The sequence below is a fragment of the Balearica regulorum genome, chromosome 24 (genome assembly GCF_011004875.1).
Source record: "Balearica regulorum gibbericeps isolate bBalReg1 chromosome 24, bBalReg1.pri, whole genome shotgun sequence".
Lineage (NCBI taxonomy): Eukaryota > Metazoa > Chordata > Aves > Gruiformes > Gruidae > Balearica > Balearica regulorum.
The window spans coordinates 1245298-1261411 of record NC_046207.1 but is presented as its reverse complement, the minus strand read 5'-3'; the positions used below and the strand labels follow the sequence as shown (position 1 = coordinate 1261411).

Sequence of the window (16114 nt, the reverse complement as noted above, 5' to 3'; positions counted from 1 at the left end):
GGTTTTTTTCTTCTTTTTGTCCTCTGCAGTGACTGTGGGCAGAGCCCAGGTGCAGCAGGAGCCATCGGCAGAGACCATCGAGGGCACCGGCATCAACATCACTTGCTCACACCCCAACCTTCAGGCTGACAGTTTTCAGTGGTACCGTCGGCTTTCAGACCAGGCACCGCAACACATAGTAACAGGATTCACGGGAGATAAACCAGTGCAGGACCCGCCGGGGCGGCTGTGGATGGCGGCAGACCGCCGGTCCAGCGCCCTGTGGCTCGCCCAGCCCCGGCGCGGGGACGCGGCGGTGTATTACTGCGCCGTGGGAGACACGGGGAGAGGAGCCGGGGCTGCGGCCGGGCACGAACCACGAACCACGAACCACGAACCACGAACCACGAACCACGAACCAGGAAGGGCGGCGGGCAGGGCCGGGCGTGTGTGTCAGGGCGGGGGGACAGCCCCGGCCGGGCCCGCCAGGGGGCGCTGCCGCTCCGCCCGCCGGGGCCGCCCGGCCCCGCCCGGCCCCGGGGCCCGCGCCCGTTCCCCCGCCCGATGGCACCGGCACCGGGCCCGCCGAGGCCCCGCAGACCCCGCGCCACGCAGCCCTGCCTGGGACGGGCCCCCGATGCGCAGAAACCTTCTCGCGCCCCTCACCCCATGCTCACCCCCGCACTCCCACCGGGGCGCAGACAGAAATGCCCCGGCACAGTGCCGGTAGCGGCAGCGGGGCAGGAATCGCTGCCGGAGCGGTCGCGGTGTCCGGCGGTGCCCGGGAAGGAGCGATTGCAGCCGCCGGCCCCGCTGGCTCCCGGAGAGGAGCAGCACCTTTCTGCTGTGCACGGGGAGGCAAAATTCAAAAAGAATTCACTCAGTAGCCAATGTGATTATTAAGCAGCTATCCTTTATTGCAGTGCTGGGAGCCGCACTGGGATATTTCCACAAAAATGCATCTCCACGACAAACAAATTGCACGTGATTTATATTACAAAAGAGTTACATATTCCTTAGGTTTCTGATAAATTTAATAGATATTAATTATTATTCCAGGAACTCATGAATATATGCTAATGTCCTGATACGCCTGCACAGTTTCTTTCTCAGGTGGTCGTCAGGGGTCATCCTCCTCAAATCTTCCTCTACATTCCAACTATTTTACTAATTGTTTTCTTTCATACTGGAACATGAGACAGGCGAAGCCTGAATCTGTGGGGCCTGACTCAAGTGTTGCCAAATTATATATTCTCTATTTTAAAATTTTTCTATGCTAATTAGTTTCCCTTATTCAGCTTTGCCAAGACAGGTCCATGGTAGAGTTTGGGGGAGAAACCCAAAGGGGCCTGCCTGGAGCAGCAGGGAGAGAGTTTTGCTCCACCCTCTGGGCTGTGGTTTGGAGGCGTCTTTGATCTGGCAGAGGCAGCAGAAGACGTCAAGTTGCAAGCATCAAGACCCTCGTGCTGGGGCACCCCATGAAGGGAGAGCGTGACATGGTCCTCATTTTCCTGGCAGCCCTGGTGGAACTGGCAGACTTTGGTGAGATGTGACTTTCAGGCTGGGGAGAATGAGGCAAGGGTTTGTGGAGCTGGTGGTGGAAGCAGGGAGACGTGAGTCCTGACTCCCCAGGGAACCTGGGAGTGTTTCTGTAGGGAGAGCAGGGGTTGCAGACAGGTACAGCAAATAATCTGGGACATGTCAGGAGGAACGGGCATAAGGGGAGGAATGACCTCACTTTACATTTGCAGGTACTGAGCATTCCTGAATGTGCTGCTAATACATAGGTAGCCTGAAGGAAGGAAAGCTGCCAGGGAACGGAGCAATGAGGCATCTAGGAGCTTCTCTCCTCGATGTATTGCAGGCAATGCTACCAATCTCTGTAGGGGTGGTCGTAAACCTTGGGGGACAAACGGTGAAGGCTAACTCGATGCAAGAGGAGCTGAAATGCCATACAAGGACAACAGGGCAAGGTCAGAGGACGGGTTGTGCCATACGGAGGAACTGTTCTAGCAAGAAGATATGGTCAGAGGTGGGAGAGGAGCAGCTGACGTCTTCTACTGCCGGAGGAGAGACGAGCAGTTAACATAGCTCAGAGGCAGATATGGAGAGAATCAGTGGACTGAAAGACCAGCATGAAAAGCAGGTAGATGGGGGTGGGGGGGTGAGAAGTGACAAGAACCTGCAGAAAGAAGTGTGCAGGGACAAACAGCTCAGCGTATCAGAGGCTTCAGAGAAAGGCGAGATGGGAAGCGGGGACAGTTAGCAAGCTGATGAAGTGATAGATGGAAACAGACACAGGCAAGCAAAGCTGAAAGCTCTTTCTGGCTTTACAGGTCATGCCCAAAAGGACTCTGTGCTCCAGTTCCCAGCAGAAATGACCATCCAGGTGGGACACAATGCAACTCTGCACTGCAATTTCTCCACCAGCGATCCCAATCCATACATGTTTTGGTACCAGCAGTGCCACACTCAGTCCCCTCAGATGCTGCTGCGGGTGGACAAATGGAAACCTCAAGTGGATTCAGGGAGGTTCTCCTCTACACTGTCTGTGGAGACCTCCCAGGTGTTTCTGCATGTGCGGGATGCCAAGCTCCAGGATGGCACTGCCTATTTCTGTGCACTGAACCCACAGCGGTGCCCACAGTATGCAGCACTGCACAGAAACGTGGGGCATGCTCTGAGGGGTGCTTCCCTCCCTGTCACTGCTTGCATATAGCTCTGAGCTCAGCCTGCCCAGCAGTGGCACCTGGAGGCTGTGGTGAGGCTGGGTCTCTGCCTCCCCAGCCTGTGCTGCTGTGAAGCACATGGCAGTGTGACTTTTACAGCTCTTTGGGTCTTTGATGATGGAAAGGGTCCAAGAAACCTGACCTGGACCAGACCCATTGCAGGCTACACCACGCACAAGCCAAACCAGGCATGTAAATGCCCTCTCCTTAAAATAGCTGGTACACTGGAGCGAGTACTCAGTGCAAGTAACCTATCCGCTTGTCTTCTTGTTCCCTTTCCCTGTGCCTCCACTGATGGCCACAGCTGGAGAATGAAGCTTGTGTTAGGAAGCACAACTGCTCTTATGTTTTTGCCACGTGGCCATAGCAGCCCAAAAAGGGAATTGCTCTTCCTTGCCCCGCATCGGGGTGTCAGCTAAACCCTCAGCAAGTGAAAAGACCCATCAGCCAGACACAGGACAAGATTCTCTGCTCAAGCCCTTCCTGCACTCGTCCACTGCTGGAGAAGGGTCCTGCTCTTTTTTTTGTCTCTTTTCCTTCTCAGGGGAATCACCAGTGCTGGAGGGAGCCCCTATGTTCCTGAGTCCATGCCAGTTTCTCTGTCCAACAGCTGGTAACCACATCTCTGTGATCTTGTTTCCTCCCACAGGCAACAGGAATGGTTCTAGGGACGTATTCTCAGGCAATCCCACTCCAGCACTGCATGTGGAAGCTCATCGGGAGGGTGCTGACTTTCCAGCTTGATCTCGCCCTCTGAGTTGGAATCTGTTGCTCCTGAAGCATCATCCAGGCCACCTGAGAAGCCCAACGGTACTTAGTTGTTGTCCTACTGCTGTTCCAGGATGGCCTGCCTCTCCCAAGTGACGTGGGTCTGCTCTGCCAGCCCTGGTGGAGGCTTTGCATGCCCCCATTTATCTCAGGGGACTCTAGGCAGCATTGATGGAGTGTGGACAGCAGCCCTCAGGGGCCTGCACTCCACTGTGTCTCGGGTCCCTTGAACATTTCATGTCCTGCTTGTGGTTGATCTCCAGGGCTGCAGAGGGCTTCAAACACCACAGACACGTTTCTCCCTGCAAACCAACATCATCCCTAAGGAGGATTGAAAAGCAGTGATGGCTACCTGGGGACAGATCCAGGCTCAGGTGAAATGCTGTCAGCTTGTGTAGGAATGGCCCAACTCATGAGGGGAAGGCTGGGTCAGTGCAAGGAGCATTGAAATTCCTTTCTGCCTGTACAGGTGACGTGCAGAAGGACTCTGTGCTCCAATTCCCTCCAGAAAGGACCATCCAGGCAGGACACAACACAACGCTGCACTGCAATTTCTCCACCACCGATCCCAATCCCTACATCTACTGGTACCAGCAGGTCCCAAACCAGCCCCCTCAGGTGCTGCTGTGGCTGAGCAAGTACAAAGCTTGCGTGGATTCAGGGAGGTTCTCCTCTGTGCTGTCTGCAGAGGACTCCCAGGTGCTCCTGCGTGTGCAGGATGCAGAGCTCCAGGACAGTGCTCTCTGTCTCTGTGTGCAGAGCCCACACTTGTGCCCTCAGTGTGCAGCACTGCCCAAGAAGGGGAGGGTGTACCCTGGGGAGCAATTTTCTCCCCACGACTCCTTGCATGGAGATCTAAGCTCATCCTGCCCAGCACCCGCACACTGGTGCTGTGGTGAGGCTGGGTCTCTGCCTCCCCAGCCTGTGCAGCAGGGAGAAAATCTGAGCATATTTCAATGAATCTCAGAATTGCTTATGTTGGTAGGCACCTTTTGAGACCGTGCAGTCCCTGTTCAAGCCAGGTCACGTAGAGCAGGGTGCCCAGGACCATGTTCCGTCAGGTTTGTAAACTGGTGCCCACTGCCTCTTCTCCTGTCAGGTGGCACTACTGAGAAGACTCTCCTCTTCATTCCCTCCCATCATATATTTACACACATCGCCAAGATCCCCCACAAGCCTTCTCTTCCCCATGCTGAACACTGCCAGATCTCTCAGACTTTCCTCACAGGAATGACGCTTCAGTCCCTGCACCATTTTCCTGGGCTCACTCTGACATCTTTTGTGTACTTGGGAGCGCAGAACTGGACCCAGCACTCCAGAGGTGGCCTCACCAGCGCTACATAGAGAGGAAGGGTCAGGTCCCTTGTCCTGCTGGCCATGCTCTTCCTACTGCAGCCCAGGATGCTGTTGGCCTTCTTTTCCCCCAGGGTGCATTGCCACAGCAGACTCAGAAACAACACTGATCTGCTGAAACTGAGCAGAACACAGCAGTGAGTATTCAGGAGTAATATCCCAGCTGCTTGTCCAGCTCTAACTCTTCCCTCAGTGTCCACCAATGACCACTGCTGGAGAAGGGGGCTCTTGGTAGGAGACGTGACTGCTCCTGTGGCCTTCCCTCCTAGGCAAAGAAGTCCAGGGAAGAAAAATGTCCTCCTAGCTGGGCAACTGGGGATCGGTGAAAGCCTCACCTTGTGGGCAAGACCCGTCCATCAGGCACTGAACAAGATTCCCTGTTCAACCACTTGAGCTGTCCCCCTGCTTCTCATGTCTCTCCTCCAGCTCTGGGGACTCACCAGTACTTGGCTGGGGGAAGTCCCTGTGTCCCTGAGTCCCTCTGGATTCTCTGCCCAGCAGAAAAATGCTGGTGGATGCATTTTTGGGATGTGCATTACTGGGATCTAGTTTGTCCCTCTTTGCACACCTGTCTTGTTGCGCTAATTCGGTTTTGGAAAGCGAAGAGCTGGCCCTGGAAGGGGGGAAGCTCTGGGGGAAGCTGACAAAAGCAGCCATGGTGGCAGGCCGGTACAGTCTATGTCCCCTCAGTAGGCCATGTCAGTGGCTGTTGGCAGTGAGGCCTTCCAAGATGGCAAAGGAAGTTTAGGTTTTGTGGAAGAGATGGAATGGGGAGTATATCCAAAGGAGACATGGGTCAGAGGGAAAGAGAAGGAGGCAGAGTGAGTCACCTAGAGAAGAGCGTCTCTGTGAGGTACTGGAAGGTGGATGAGAAGCCCCATTCCCACCTGGATGAGGTAAGAAAGCGATGATTTGGATCCCACCTGGAGGTGGAATTCAGGTCTGTCCTCATGCTGGGCTGTACAGAAAGACCCGTGAGAGAGGATTCAGGGTCTTGTAGGAAATGCAGTATATCTGGGGAGAAAACAATACAGATTTTGGAGTATGGCAGTGCAAACTAACTTCTTCCAGAATGATATTTCAAGTGACCTGAGTGTGTTTCTACACCCACCTTACATCTCAAACTGTTTGCTCATTTGTCCAATGTTTCCCTTTTCCTTCACGTTTGCAACCTCTCAGGCATCCTGAAAAGTGACTGCCATGGATTAGCTTTGCTGCAGGTGTTGCAGGGAGACACTTGAAAGGTTGAACTCAAGATGGGGTTTCGTCCTGGAGCCTACCTTCAAAAGATCCAGCTTTCTCTGGGAACAGGAGCCTTTCAGCATCTTGAGGAACTCACACACCTGAGGAACTTCAGCAGAGGTCACTGTAAAGGTGTGTGGAAGGTGAAAAGAGATGGTTCACTAAGTCTGTTAGATGTAGTCCCTTTTCCATTCAAAGGGGCTGGGACCGTGACTCGGGAAATAGCTGGGCATTGGTGTTCTGCGGGTGGTGAGCAATTGTGCTCTGCATCACTTGTTTTCTACATTACTTATCATCATTATTGTTGTTGCTGTTGTTCTCCTCCTTTTCTGGCCTATTAAACAGTCTTTATCTCAAGCCATGAGTTTTACCTTTTTTTCCAATTCGCTTCCCCATTCCACTGGGTAGGGGAGTGAGGGAACAGCTGTGTGGTTGTTTTAGCTGCCTGGTGGGTTAAAACATAACAGCCATACGTGTCTTATCCTTGCAAATGTGAACAACAGCTCTTTAATCTCCCTGCAAAGCCTGACCTTCCTTCCTGAGATCATACACTTTTGCCTTGCCTTGCCTCGCCTCACCTTTTCTTTCCTTCACCATGCCAGAGGTTGCCCTTACCTTAATACTAGAGGCAGACATTGCCTCCTTCTCCACTGCACTGGGGCTTTGGGGGCTCATCAAGCTGACAGAGAAAATCCTCTCTATCTCCCTTTCTCCTGCTCCGATGATGTGCAACTGGCTCACTTGCAGCTGCTTGCTCAGTGGTGAATGCCAACCGCTTGCTCTCTGTTGGCCTGAGAATATTCTCTGGGGTTACAGTTCCCGCCAACTGCTGTAGCAGGATGTGCTCTGTAAATAGCCCGTTATCATATTTGTGGAGGGCTCTTCTGCTCATTACAAGGCTTTTGGTAATTTATGACTGAGTCTAAAGAGGGAAATGAGGTCACTCCAAGTGGAGGCCCCCATTGCGGGGAGGAGCAGGAGCAGCAGCAGCTAAGAATCTGTTTCCCTTTTCCTGTGGCAGAGTTCCCGCAGGACCAACCTGTCAACCTGCCTGGCAAAGGGAGACAGGCGAGAAGATCCCTCCATGCTGTGAGGTAAGCACAAGACAACAAGGAAAAGAGAGGAAAAGTGTGAGGGGGAGAGACGAAAGGTAGGCATTGGCCGTAGTTTCAGAGAGCCCAGGCTGGCCAAATCTTGCCCTTACCATGCAAGCCAGAGATGGTCATTTGCCCTTAAAACAATGCCACAAACCTTGATCCTCTGTCCAGCATCATGTTCTGAGTTCCTGGGGGTCCTTGTCCGAGGCCATTGCCAGCATCTTTAGCAAGGTGGGCATCTGTGGCCACAGTAGCGGCTGGTGATACAGGAGAGGTCACAGCACCCAGAGGTGATGGGCACTCCATCACAGCTGAGGATGCTGCCAACAGCAGCGGAGGTGGAGGAGCCCACAATGGTGTTCTGTGGGAAGGAGCTGAGGATGGGGCCGGGCAGGGTCACCACCACAGGGGAGGGCTGGATGATGACGGTGGAGTTCTGGCACTGCCTGACACAGGGCTCGTTGCAGCTGTTGGCCAGCAGGGTCGGGCCACAGGGCTGGCAGGGCAGGCAGGGCTGGCACTGGTCGTAGCAGGACATGTCTTGGGACAGACGTTCACCTGGGAGAGAGGGTAGGGAGGCAGCAAAACATGGGGATGTGTGAGGAGCAGCCTGTCACCACACCACGAGGGAGTTGAAAAACGTGCAGGGCCAGAAGGTGGAGGCTCAGCAGAGATGTATGAGAGCTCCTTGGCCCCGTCCTGCCAGGGCCCACCTAGAGCTGAGTCCCAGCTTCCCTCCATGCCTAACCTTCTCCCCACTTCTCTCTCTCATGACAAGCAGCCCCAACATCTGGCACAGAACAAAGCTGGTGTCACCTGAGAAGCCCACTGAGATGAGACCTCCTTTTAGAGAAATCAGAGAAGGAGGAGGAGCTTCCGACTCACCTGGTTCCCAAGGAGAAGGAGGCAAGAGAAGTGGCTGAGTGAGGAGTGGGGCTGGCTTTTATCATGGACCTTTACTGCCCCAGGCTGCCAGAGGCATCCCTTGTAGAGGTGATTATTTTCTGACAAGCTCATCTTGAATGCAAGACATCCCAGCTAATGCTGTGGGCTGTGTTCTGGCTTCCTGCACTGCTGCCTTTTCATGTCCTGCTTTATGCCAGGCACATTCCTCAGTGAAGGCAGCTTCTGTGTGACAGGATGAGAGGCCCAAGCGTTTCCGGTGCAAAACACGTCAGTGTGGGCAGAGGACTCATCTCACATGCTGGAAGAGTCCAGAAAAGATCACTCAAGATAAACAGCTGGCTTTGACAACTTGCACTCACAGACACACACACAGGCACACACACAAATCCAGCCCTCTAGACATGTAGAGTTAATTGGGAAGACTCAAGACACCCGAAGAAAGGCTGTCTGCACTGTCCATGGCCACTGCACAGGTCGTGGACTTGACAGAGTCTTCTTCTGCATGTCCTGTGTCCAAAGGGTTCAGTGTGGCTGAGGGAAGACTGATCTGCACTCGGTGAGAGCCGGAGATGCAGCTGATGAGAGTGAGGCTCTGGGCATGAGCCCTTTCACTGACACAGAAGGCCTCTCCCTGCTCTCTGTCTGTCCTAGAGTACCCTGGACATGGATATGGGCTTTAGCCATGGGATGGAGGTGGTGTAGGGGGGCTGGTGGGAGAGTTTGTGTGTTCACTTCTGATCATCGCATGATGAAGCAAGCCGTGCAGAGGTGACCAGGTATGCAGGCCATGATATGAGCTCATGCTAGCTAGGGAGTTCAGAGGCCACAAATGATGAAATGCAGGATCAGTGTCTCCAGAAGGATGGTTTGTCCCATTTGCCATGCACATTTGCTTTGGGATGGGCTAAGTCCAGTGTGGGAGCTGATGCCTCCTCACTGACTGTGGGGAGAGCCTACAGACTCTGTTAGAGCAGGTCCAGAGGAGGGCCACAAAAGCGATCGGAGGGATGGAACCCCTGTCCTATGAAGAAAGGGAAAGAGAGAGGTTCTCCTCAGTTTTTACTGACATGGCTTCTCCACAAGTCTACCACATCCCTGAGCCTCCCAGCAGACTCTGTGGGAATGAAGCAGCACCCACACTAGAAGAACAAAGAACTAGGGAGTTCCTACTACCATTTGGACATGCACAAGTTCCTTGGATGACGCATCGAAGCGTGTTCTGAGAGCTGACTGGACAGCCCCTGGAAGGAAGATGGAGCAAACACTCTCACACTCACTCACAACGATTGTGTACTCTCATGCTTGCATTACAATTGTGGAAACTCCTCCAGGCTTAGATGTTCCCATCTACCCGTAGTGATCTCCTCAAGGGAGATGTGGGGCTGTGAGACCAGCCCCAGATCTGGAAAGGAAGTGGAGCCTCACTGGGGGATTTACACAGCCGAGGAACATGCTGTGTGTCTAGGACAAGCCAGACTCCCCACAGCCTGCAAACACTGAGGCTAGGACTCCAGAAGTGAGTGTGACTGGTCCCAGTAAGAAAGGCACTCAGACTCTTCAAAGCATTCCTTCAAATGCCATCTAGTAGCGCTAAGAACTGAAAGAAAGAGAGGACAGTATAGGTAACCTTACATCCCTTCAGGCGCTTACAACCCTGAGCTGCTCTACATCAGCTGCTCTGACAGAATGAGAGAATCACAGAAGAGTTGAGGTTGGAAGGCACCTCTGGAGGTCATCTGGTCCCACGCCCCTGCTCTAGCAGGGCCACCTAGAGCCAGTTGCCCAGGACCGTATCTGGGTCAGTTTTGAATATCTCTGAAGAAGGACACTTGGCAACCTCCCTGGGCAAACTGTGCCAGTGCTCAGTCACTTGCACAGTGCAATGTGTTGCCCCCTTGCCAGGGACAGGACACTGTGCAGATCCCATCCACAGAAGGGTTACTCCATTGTGGTCAGTTGTGCTTTTAGAGCATTTTCTCAATCGGAAACAACTCTAGGCATCATTTCTACAGTCAAACACTACAACCTTGCCAGTTGTTTAGTACGGGTGAACAACTACCAGCAGCTTTCACATCCTTGTTTCTTAGGGTGTAAATCAAGGTGTTCAGCAGGGGAGTCAGAGTGGTGTAAATAACAGCTGCATCTCTGCCTGTAGATGGTTTGAACCACCGCAGAAAACAGAACCTCTGGCAACAATAGACTTAGACTGAACTGTAAAACCCAGGTGGATCTTGTGCCCTTTTCCTGCCTTACCCAGATCATTTTTCTTGGACAGGCAAACCAGCGGTCATGCCAAGAGCCACGAGCAGCTGTTGCTCCTGTCAGAAGACGTGCCATCCCTCCCTCTTCAGCCAGGATAATTGCTGATGGTATCATCCTTAAGAAGGACCTTCTGCTTATTACAAGGTTTACTCTGGTACAGTTAGGAAGTCCAACTCTGTTGCTGTAGATGATGGCTGTTGATAGCATGACTAGGGAGAAAGGATTTCTGACATGGAAGTGAAATGGCTTTATAAAAGTTTGGCCTTCAGTTGTTTTGAGAGATGTTTCATCAGGCACAGGTGCAGGACGGTGGAAGGGCGTTTTCCGTTCTTCGTCTTGTACTCTCTTGTCAGGACATCTGGATTTTCATGCGAGCAATAGGATATGAGACTGTACTGGCTGCCAAGAGACATTTCAATCAATCAGAAGGTTTGAGATTTGCAGGTATAAAATCTCTCCCCTCAGAATGGCAGCCAATTCCTGAGCACAAATTCTCGGGGCGGGGGGACACACACCCGTGAAGCAGTCAAGACCTCTGCCTTCACCTTCAGCTCTCTTGGGAAGTGCACCCAGTACCCTCATTCTTGCTGATCTTCACATGCTCCTGCAAGCTCTGTATCAGAGCAATTTGACCTCCCTCACAAATACACCGTTTCTCTGTCCCCATTTCTGCGCTGACTGCCCTCACCTCCCATATGCTCAGCTCCAGTTTCCAGCATCGATGCATTCAGCAGCATGAGCGACTTTTCCCTGCTACTCCTGCCCATGCGTGCTGGCCAGGTCCTCTAGACTGGAGGGTGGAGTGGAGATGAAGACGGAGTAGTGGCTATGGGTCATCCCATAGGCTGTTCCCTGCTTTACCGCTCCCGCCATTCTGCAAAGCAAACTATCTTCCAGAAACCCACACCCCCTGCCACCACAGTGCAGTTCCAACCATAGCGAAATGAACGCCCTTCCTCAAGAGGTCGTGGGGCTGTTAACGGGTCAGGGCCTCCTGCCTTTCTGGGCTTTTGAGGGCAGAGACAAGGCAAGGCAAGGCCTGATGGTCACTGGCAGCAGAGCATCCTGGGATGTCTTCCTCAGCTCCCAGTGACAGTGCCCAAAAGAGGAGCCACTGCAGGCTGTCCCAACCTCCCATTCCTCTGTGAATGGAGAATGTGCCCTCACCCCATTCATCCCCTGAGCAAAAGCCTTCTCCTTTGGCAGCATGGGGAGAGTCCACAGAGGGAAGGACCACAAGGAGGCCAGGCTTGAATGCAGCAGAACTTTAATGAGTCAAAACAGGGAAGCAAAGTCACTCCAAGTGAAGGAGAGCAGTGCAGGGACCCCTGGAGGCTGCCAGTGGTCTGTGGCCCTTGGCCATGGAGAAGTTCCTGCATGGTATCTTTCCGCCTGCCCCACAGCTACAGAGGAGACAGATGGTGCCCACCAGGCTGGCCTTGGTGGGACCTTGCTGCCAAGGGGAACGAAAGCAAACAAGGAAGAGGGAGAGAGAAGCAAAGCCATTCAGCCATTTTAGTGAAAACAACATCCAAAGACTCGATCCTCTGCGCAGCACCACCTCCTGAGTTCCTCAAGGTGTCTCCATGGGGTGTTTCTAGCATCTTTCTCAGAGGAGGCACCTCCTGCCACCGTAGCGGCTGGAAATGCCAGAGAGGTCACAGCACCCAGAGGTGATGGGCACTCCATCACAGCTGAGGATGCTGCCAACAGCAGCGGAGGTGGAGGAGCCCACAACGGTGTTCTGCGGGAAGGAGCTGAGGATGGGGCCGGGCAGGGTCACCACCACAGCAGGCGGCTCAATGACGATGGTGGAGTTCTGGCACTGCCTGACACAGGGCTCGTTGCAGCTGTTGGCCAGTGGGGTCGGGCCACATGGCGGGCATGGCAGGCACTGGTTGTAGCAGGACATATCTCTAAGGGTGGAGGTGCACCTGGAAGAGAGGGCGGGGAGGAAGCAGAGCACAAGGGTGGGTGAGGAGCAGCCTGCTATTTTCTGTGTCACAAAGGAGCCAAGGCCACTCCTGAGTGGGGAGCTGGAAGCTGGAGCCACACAGTCTTCATTTCCCTACAAAGAGCCGCCTGGTCCAGGGAGTCTCTATCCTAATTTGTAAACCAAATGTCCTCTCAGCCCTGTTCCAGTGTCTCCCTAAGCAGACCTCCTCCCCATTTCTCTTTCCCATAGCAACATGCTCCAAGCCCCAGCACAGGACAGAGCCAGTATCAGCTGAGAGGTCCATCAAGGAAATCTCTCACTTTGGAAGAGGAGGAGAAGGGGCTCCAGACTCACCTGGTTCCCAAGGAGAAGGAGACAGGAGAAGAGGATGAGAGAGCAGGGGCTTGGGCTGGCTTTTATACCTGCCCTGCGTTGCCGCAGGACCAGAGGCACCCTTTGCAGAGGTAACAATTTTCTGGCAAGCTCGTCTTGCATGCAAACCATCACAGCTAATGATACGGGCTGTGCTTTCTTTTCCAACACTGCTGCCTTTTCATTTCCAGGTTTGTGCCATGCCCATTCCCTGATGAAGGCTTCTTCTGAGCGCTGGGATGAAAGGCTCCAGGATTTCTAGGGCAGGAATGCAGCAGTATGGGCAGAAGACTGAGCTCAAGTGCTGGACAGGTGTAGAGCAGAGAAGTGACATTAGCCTGGGTCACTGTGTTGGGACTGTTTGCAGTGCTCTTCTCACGAAGAAGCTCCTGCTGTCCTTAGCTGGACCCCCAAGGGATGGCTTGTATGAGGATGTGCCACGTCCATCTCTTTCCTTCCCTCCTCAGCTCTCCCCCATGCTCACTTGTTCTTGCCTCCCCAGGTGTGTGGGTTGTGCTGCTAGGTTTTGACCCCATCCTGACTAACACTGCCCTCAGGAAAAAAATTCTTGCTGGTTTTGACTCATGCCCTCTCTGTGCATCTGTGAGTACACAAAAATTGCCATGTGCTTGCCTGGGGCCTTGTCCTTCCCCAGAGTGTCCTAACCCTGCTGCATTTGTTCCTAGGTGTCCTTAGCCAAGTCCATGGTTCGTTGTGTTCCTGTCTGGTGTGCTTTTGTGAGCAGCTGGGTTTGTGTGGAAGGGTGTGGGAGCACAAATTTGTGCATGATTCCATGCCAGTGTGCAGGAGACTGTGTCTCTATATAGGGGGTGGGTGTGGGTGTGTGTGTGTGCGTTTCCTTGTGCGTCCCTCATCAGGAGGGAATGTGCTGCTTTATGGCAGGGACGCTCTCCACTGCTCTATCCTTGAACACCACAGAGCAGCAGGTTCAAAAGATCTGAAGGAGCCAGAGTGCAGCTGAGTGGTGATGACACCAGCCTGCTAGAGATCTGTCCATGGAAGAGGCCCTGACATACAGCCCCTGCCTCCTGCCTCCTCTTTTTCTTGCCCCTCCACAGCTCATGCTCCGCTGTTGACGATTTTAGGTCCCAACAAGGATGGTTCCACTCCATCTTGGATCCCTAGTTTAATTCAGTGTGACAACATTGGGAGTGCCTCAGCATGGCTGACAGTCGTCCCTCCCTGCCTCGCTAGACAACAGCACAAGTCAGGGCCAGGGAGTTCTTCTGGAAGAGCTCAACCAGGGCTGATTCCCCTCTCCATGGAGCTGCTTTTGAGCTGAGGCTGCAGTGTAGCCAAGGGCCCAGCACAATGTTTTCTCAGGAGGTAACAGACACTATGGAGAACAGAAGGGAGAGCAGATACCTGAAGGATTTTTACACCCTCTCCTTTACTTCCTTTCTGACCAAAAGGGAGATGCAAGGGTTCATTAGGAGGAAAACTGGCTGGACAACCACGCTCCAGAAGTTCTGACCATGAAGAAATGGGCTGACTGGAAGCTCAGAAAGGCCAAAAAGAGCAATGGCAAAGTTTTGCATCTGATGGAGGAACCAGCCCATGTGGTCATGCAGGCTGGGGGCTGGCTGCCTCAGAAGCAGATGCACAGAAAAGGATGTGTGGTTTTAGGAGACATCCAGTTGAACAGGAGACAGCAGTGTGCCCTTGCAGGAAATGGGACCAACTGCATCCTGAGCTGTGTTAGTCAAAGTGAGGCCAGCAGGTGCAGGAAAGTGACCCTGCCCCTCTGGCCCTTGGGAGACCACCTCTGCAGTACTGCATCCAGGTTGGGGCTCCCTGGTCCAAGAAGGATATTGACAGAGTGAAGCGAGTCCAACAAAGGCCACCGAGTTGATTAGGGGGGCTGGCAAACATGATGTGTGAGGAGAGTCCACGAGAGCTGGGCCTGCCCACCTTGGAGAAGAGCTGTCTCAGAGGAGACCTTGCTTCTACAACTGCTGAATCAGAGGGGGCAGAGAAAATGGACCAAGACACTGGAAGTGCTCAGCAATAGGAGCGGAGGCAGTGGACATCAGCTGGGATATGGAGAAATTGGATTAAGCAGTAGCCTAAAAGAAAGAACAAGAGCTGGAAGGTGTTTCCCAGGGAGGTTGTGCAACCCCCATCCTGGGAAGACTTCAAGGCTGGACTGAATGTGACCTTGAGCAACCTGATCTAATGGGATCTGATCTGAGTGTGGGATTGATCTAGATGACCTCTGGAGGCCCCTTCTCACCTACCTTCTGACTGTGTACCTTTCATGGTGCCCTACCTGACCCCTGCATGCCCATGTCACACTTGTGCTCACATCCCCTTTACCACGACACAACTTTTAGGCATTGTGCTGGGAGTGCAGAGAGGCAGCTGAAGGGAGGCTCTGGGCCTCCTCCCTGCCATCCCCAGGGCATCAGTGGCTGCCGTTTCCAGCCCCTGAGCTCGGAGACAGCTCTGGGAAGCTGGTCCATCTCCTGGTCAGGGTCCTACAGCTGTTCCAGGCTGCAGCTGGCGCTGTGCAGGCTTCTTCTTGCTGAGGGGTCGTGTCTGGAGGACGGGGAGAGTGGGACTGCCAGGAGCCAAACTTCTGCCGGTGCAGAGCCACGGAGCACTCTCAGCCCGGTCGAGACCCCGAGCGTCGCCGTCGGAGGGCTCAGCCCCGGGGCGGAGCTAGTGGAGGCGGAGGGGAAGGGAGGGGAGGGGAGGGGAGGGGAGGAGGCACCGCGGGCGGAGCAGAGAGCCGTGGCTGGCTGGGGGCAGCGATGCGCGGGCGGACGAGCGGCGGGATGCGGCGGTGCCGGGGCGCAGGGCTGGCGGGGCTGGCCGCGGTGCTCCTGGGTGCGTGGGGCTGGCGGTGGTGGCGGGGGACCGGGACGGTGCTGAGCTTGGGGTGTTCCCCGCAGGTCCCTCGAGGCTGCCGTCCCCTCTGGCTTCTTTACGGACCTCTACCCCTAACAATCCTCCCCTCCATCTCTCCCTCTGCTACCATCCCACATTCCCTCAGAAAAGTCATGGCTCTGTTCTTTCCCCAACACTCCTTGTTTCTTTTTTTTTTTTTTTTTTTGGTGGCTTTTCATATAACTGATACCATCATTCCTTCCCACCTGCTTCTTTTCTTTCTTTCTTTCTTTCTTTCTTTCTTTCTTTCTTTCTTTCTTTCTTTCTTTCTTTCTTTCTTTCTTTCTTTCTTTCTTTCTTTCTTTCTTTCTTTCTTTCTTTCTTTCTTTCTTTCTTTCTTTCCTTTTCCCCCCTTTTCTCTTCAGTGCCTCCTCCAATCCTCCTATCATTCATGCTTTCATTTCTCCACCAATTATTAGGGGGCACTTCCATTACTGCACATGTCAACAACATCTGGAAACCCTGCACCTCATCATCTCTGTATGGTCCTGGCTGCTTCTGCCGGATTTCCTCGGGGAAATAGCAGGCAGGGCTGGGCAGAAAGCAGGTTTTCAGGTTTT

The 16114-nt window shown here is 53.7% G+C and overlaps 2 protein-coding genes across 2 annotated transcripts; both read right to left on the bottom strand.

The window, feature by feature from the left end:
- Positions 1-7391: 7391 nt before the first annotated feature.
- Positions 7392-7706, bottom strand: LOC142604985 (feather keratin Cos1-1/Cos1-3/Cos2-1-like). The gene has a single exon (XM_075774994.1). It carries the CDS (start codon positions 7704-7706, stop codon positions 7392-7394), a length of 315 nt encoding a protein of 104 aa, XP_075631109.1.
- A 4209-nt stretch (positions 7707-11915) lies between these two features.
- On the bottom strand, positions 11916-16114 carry LOC142605031 (feather keratin Cos2-3-like). The gene is made up of 2 exons (XM_075775054.1): positions 15990-16114; positions 11916-12270 (listed from the first exon to the last, which is right to left on the bottom strand). Exon 2 carries the CDS (start codon positions 12246-12248, stop codon positions 11946-11948), a length of 303 nt encoding a protein of 100 aa, XP_075631169.1. The 5' UTR covers positions 12249-12270; positions 15990-16114; the 3' UTR covers positions 11916-11945.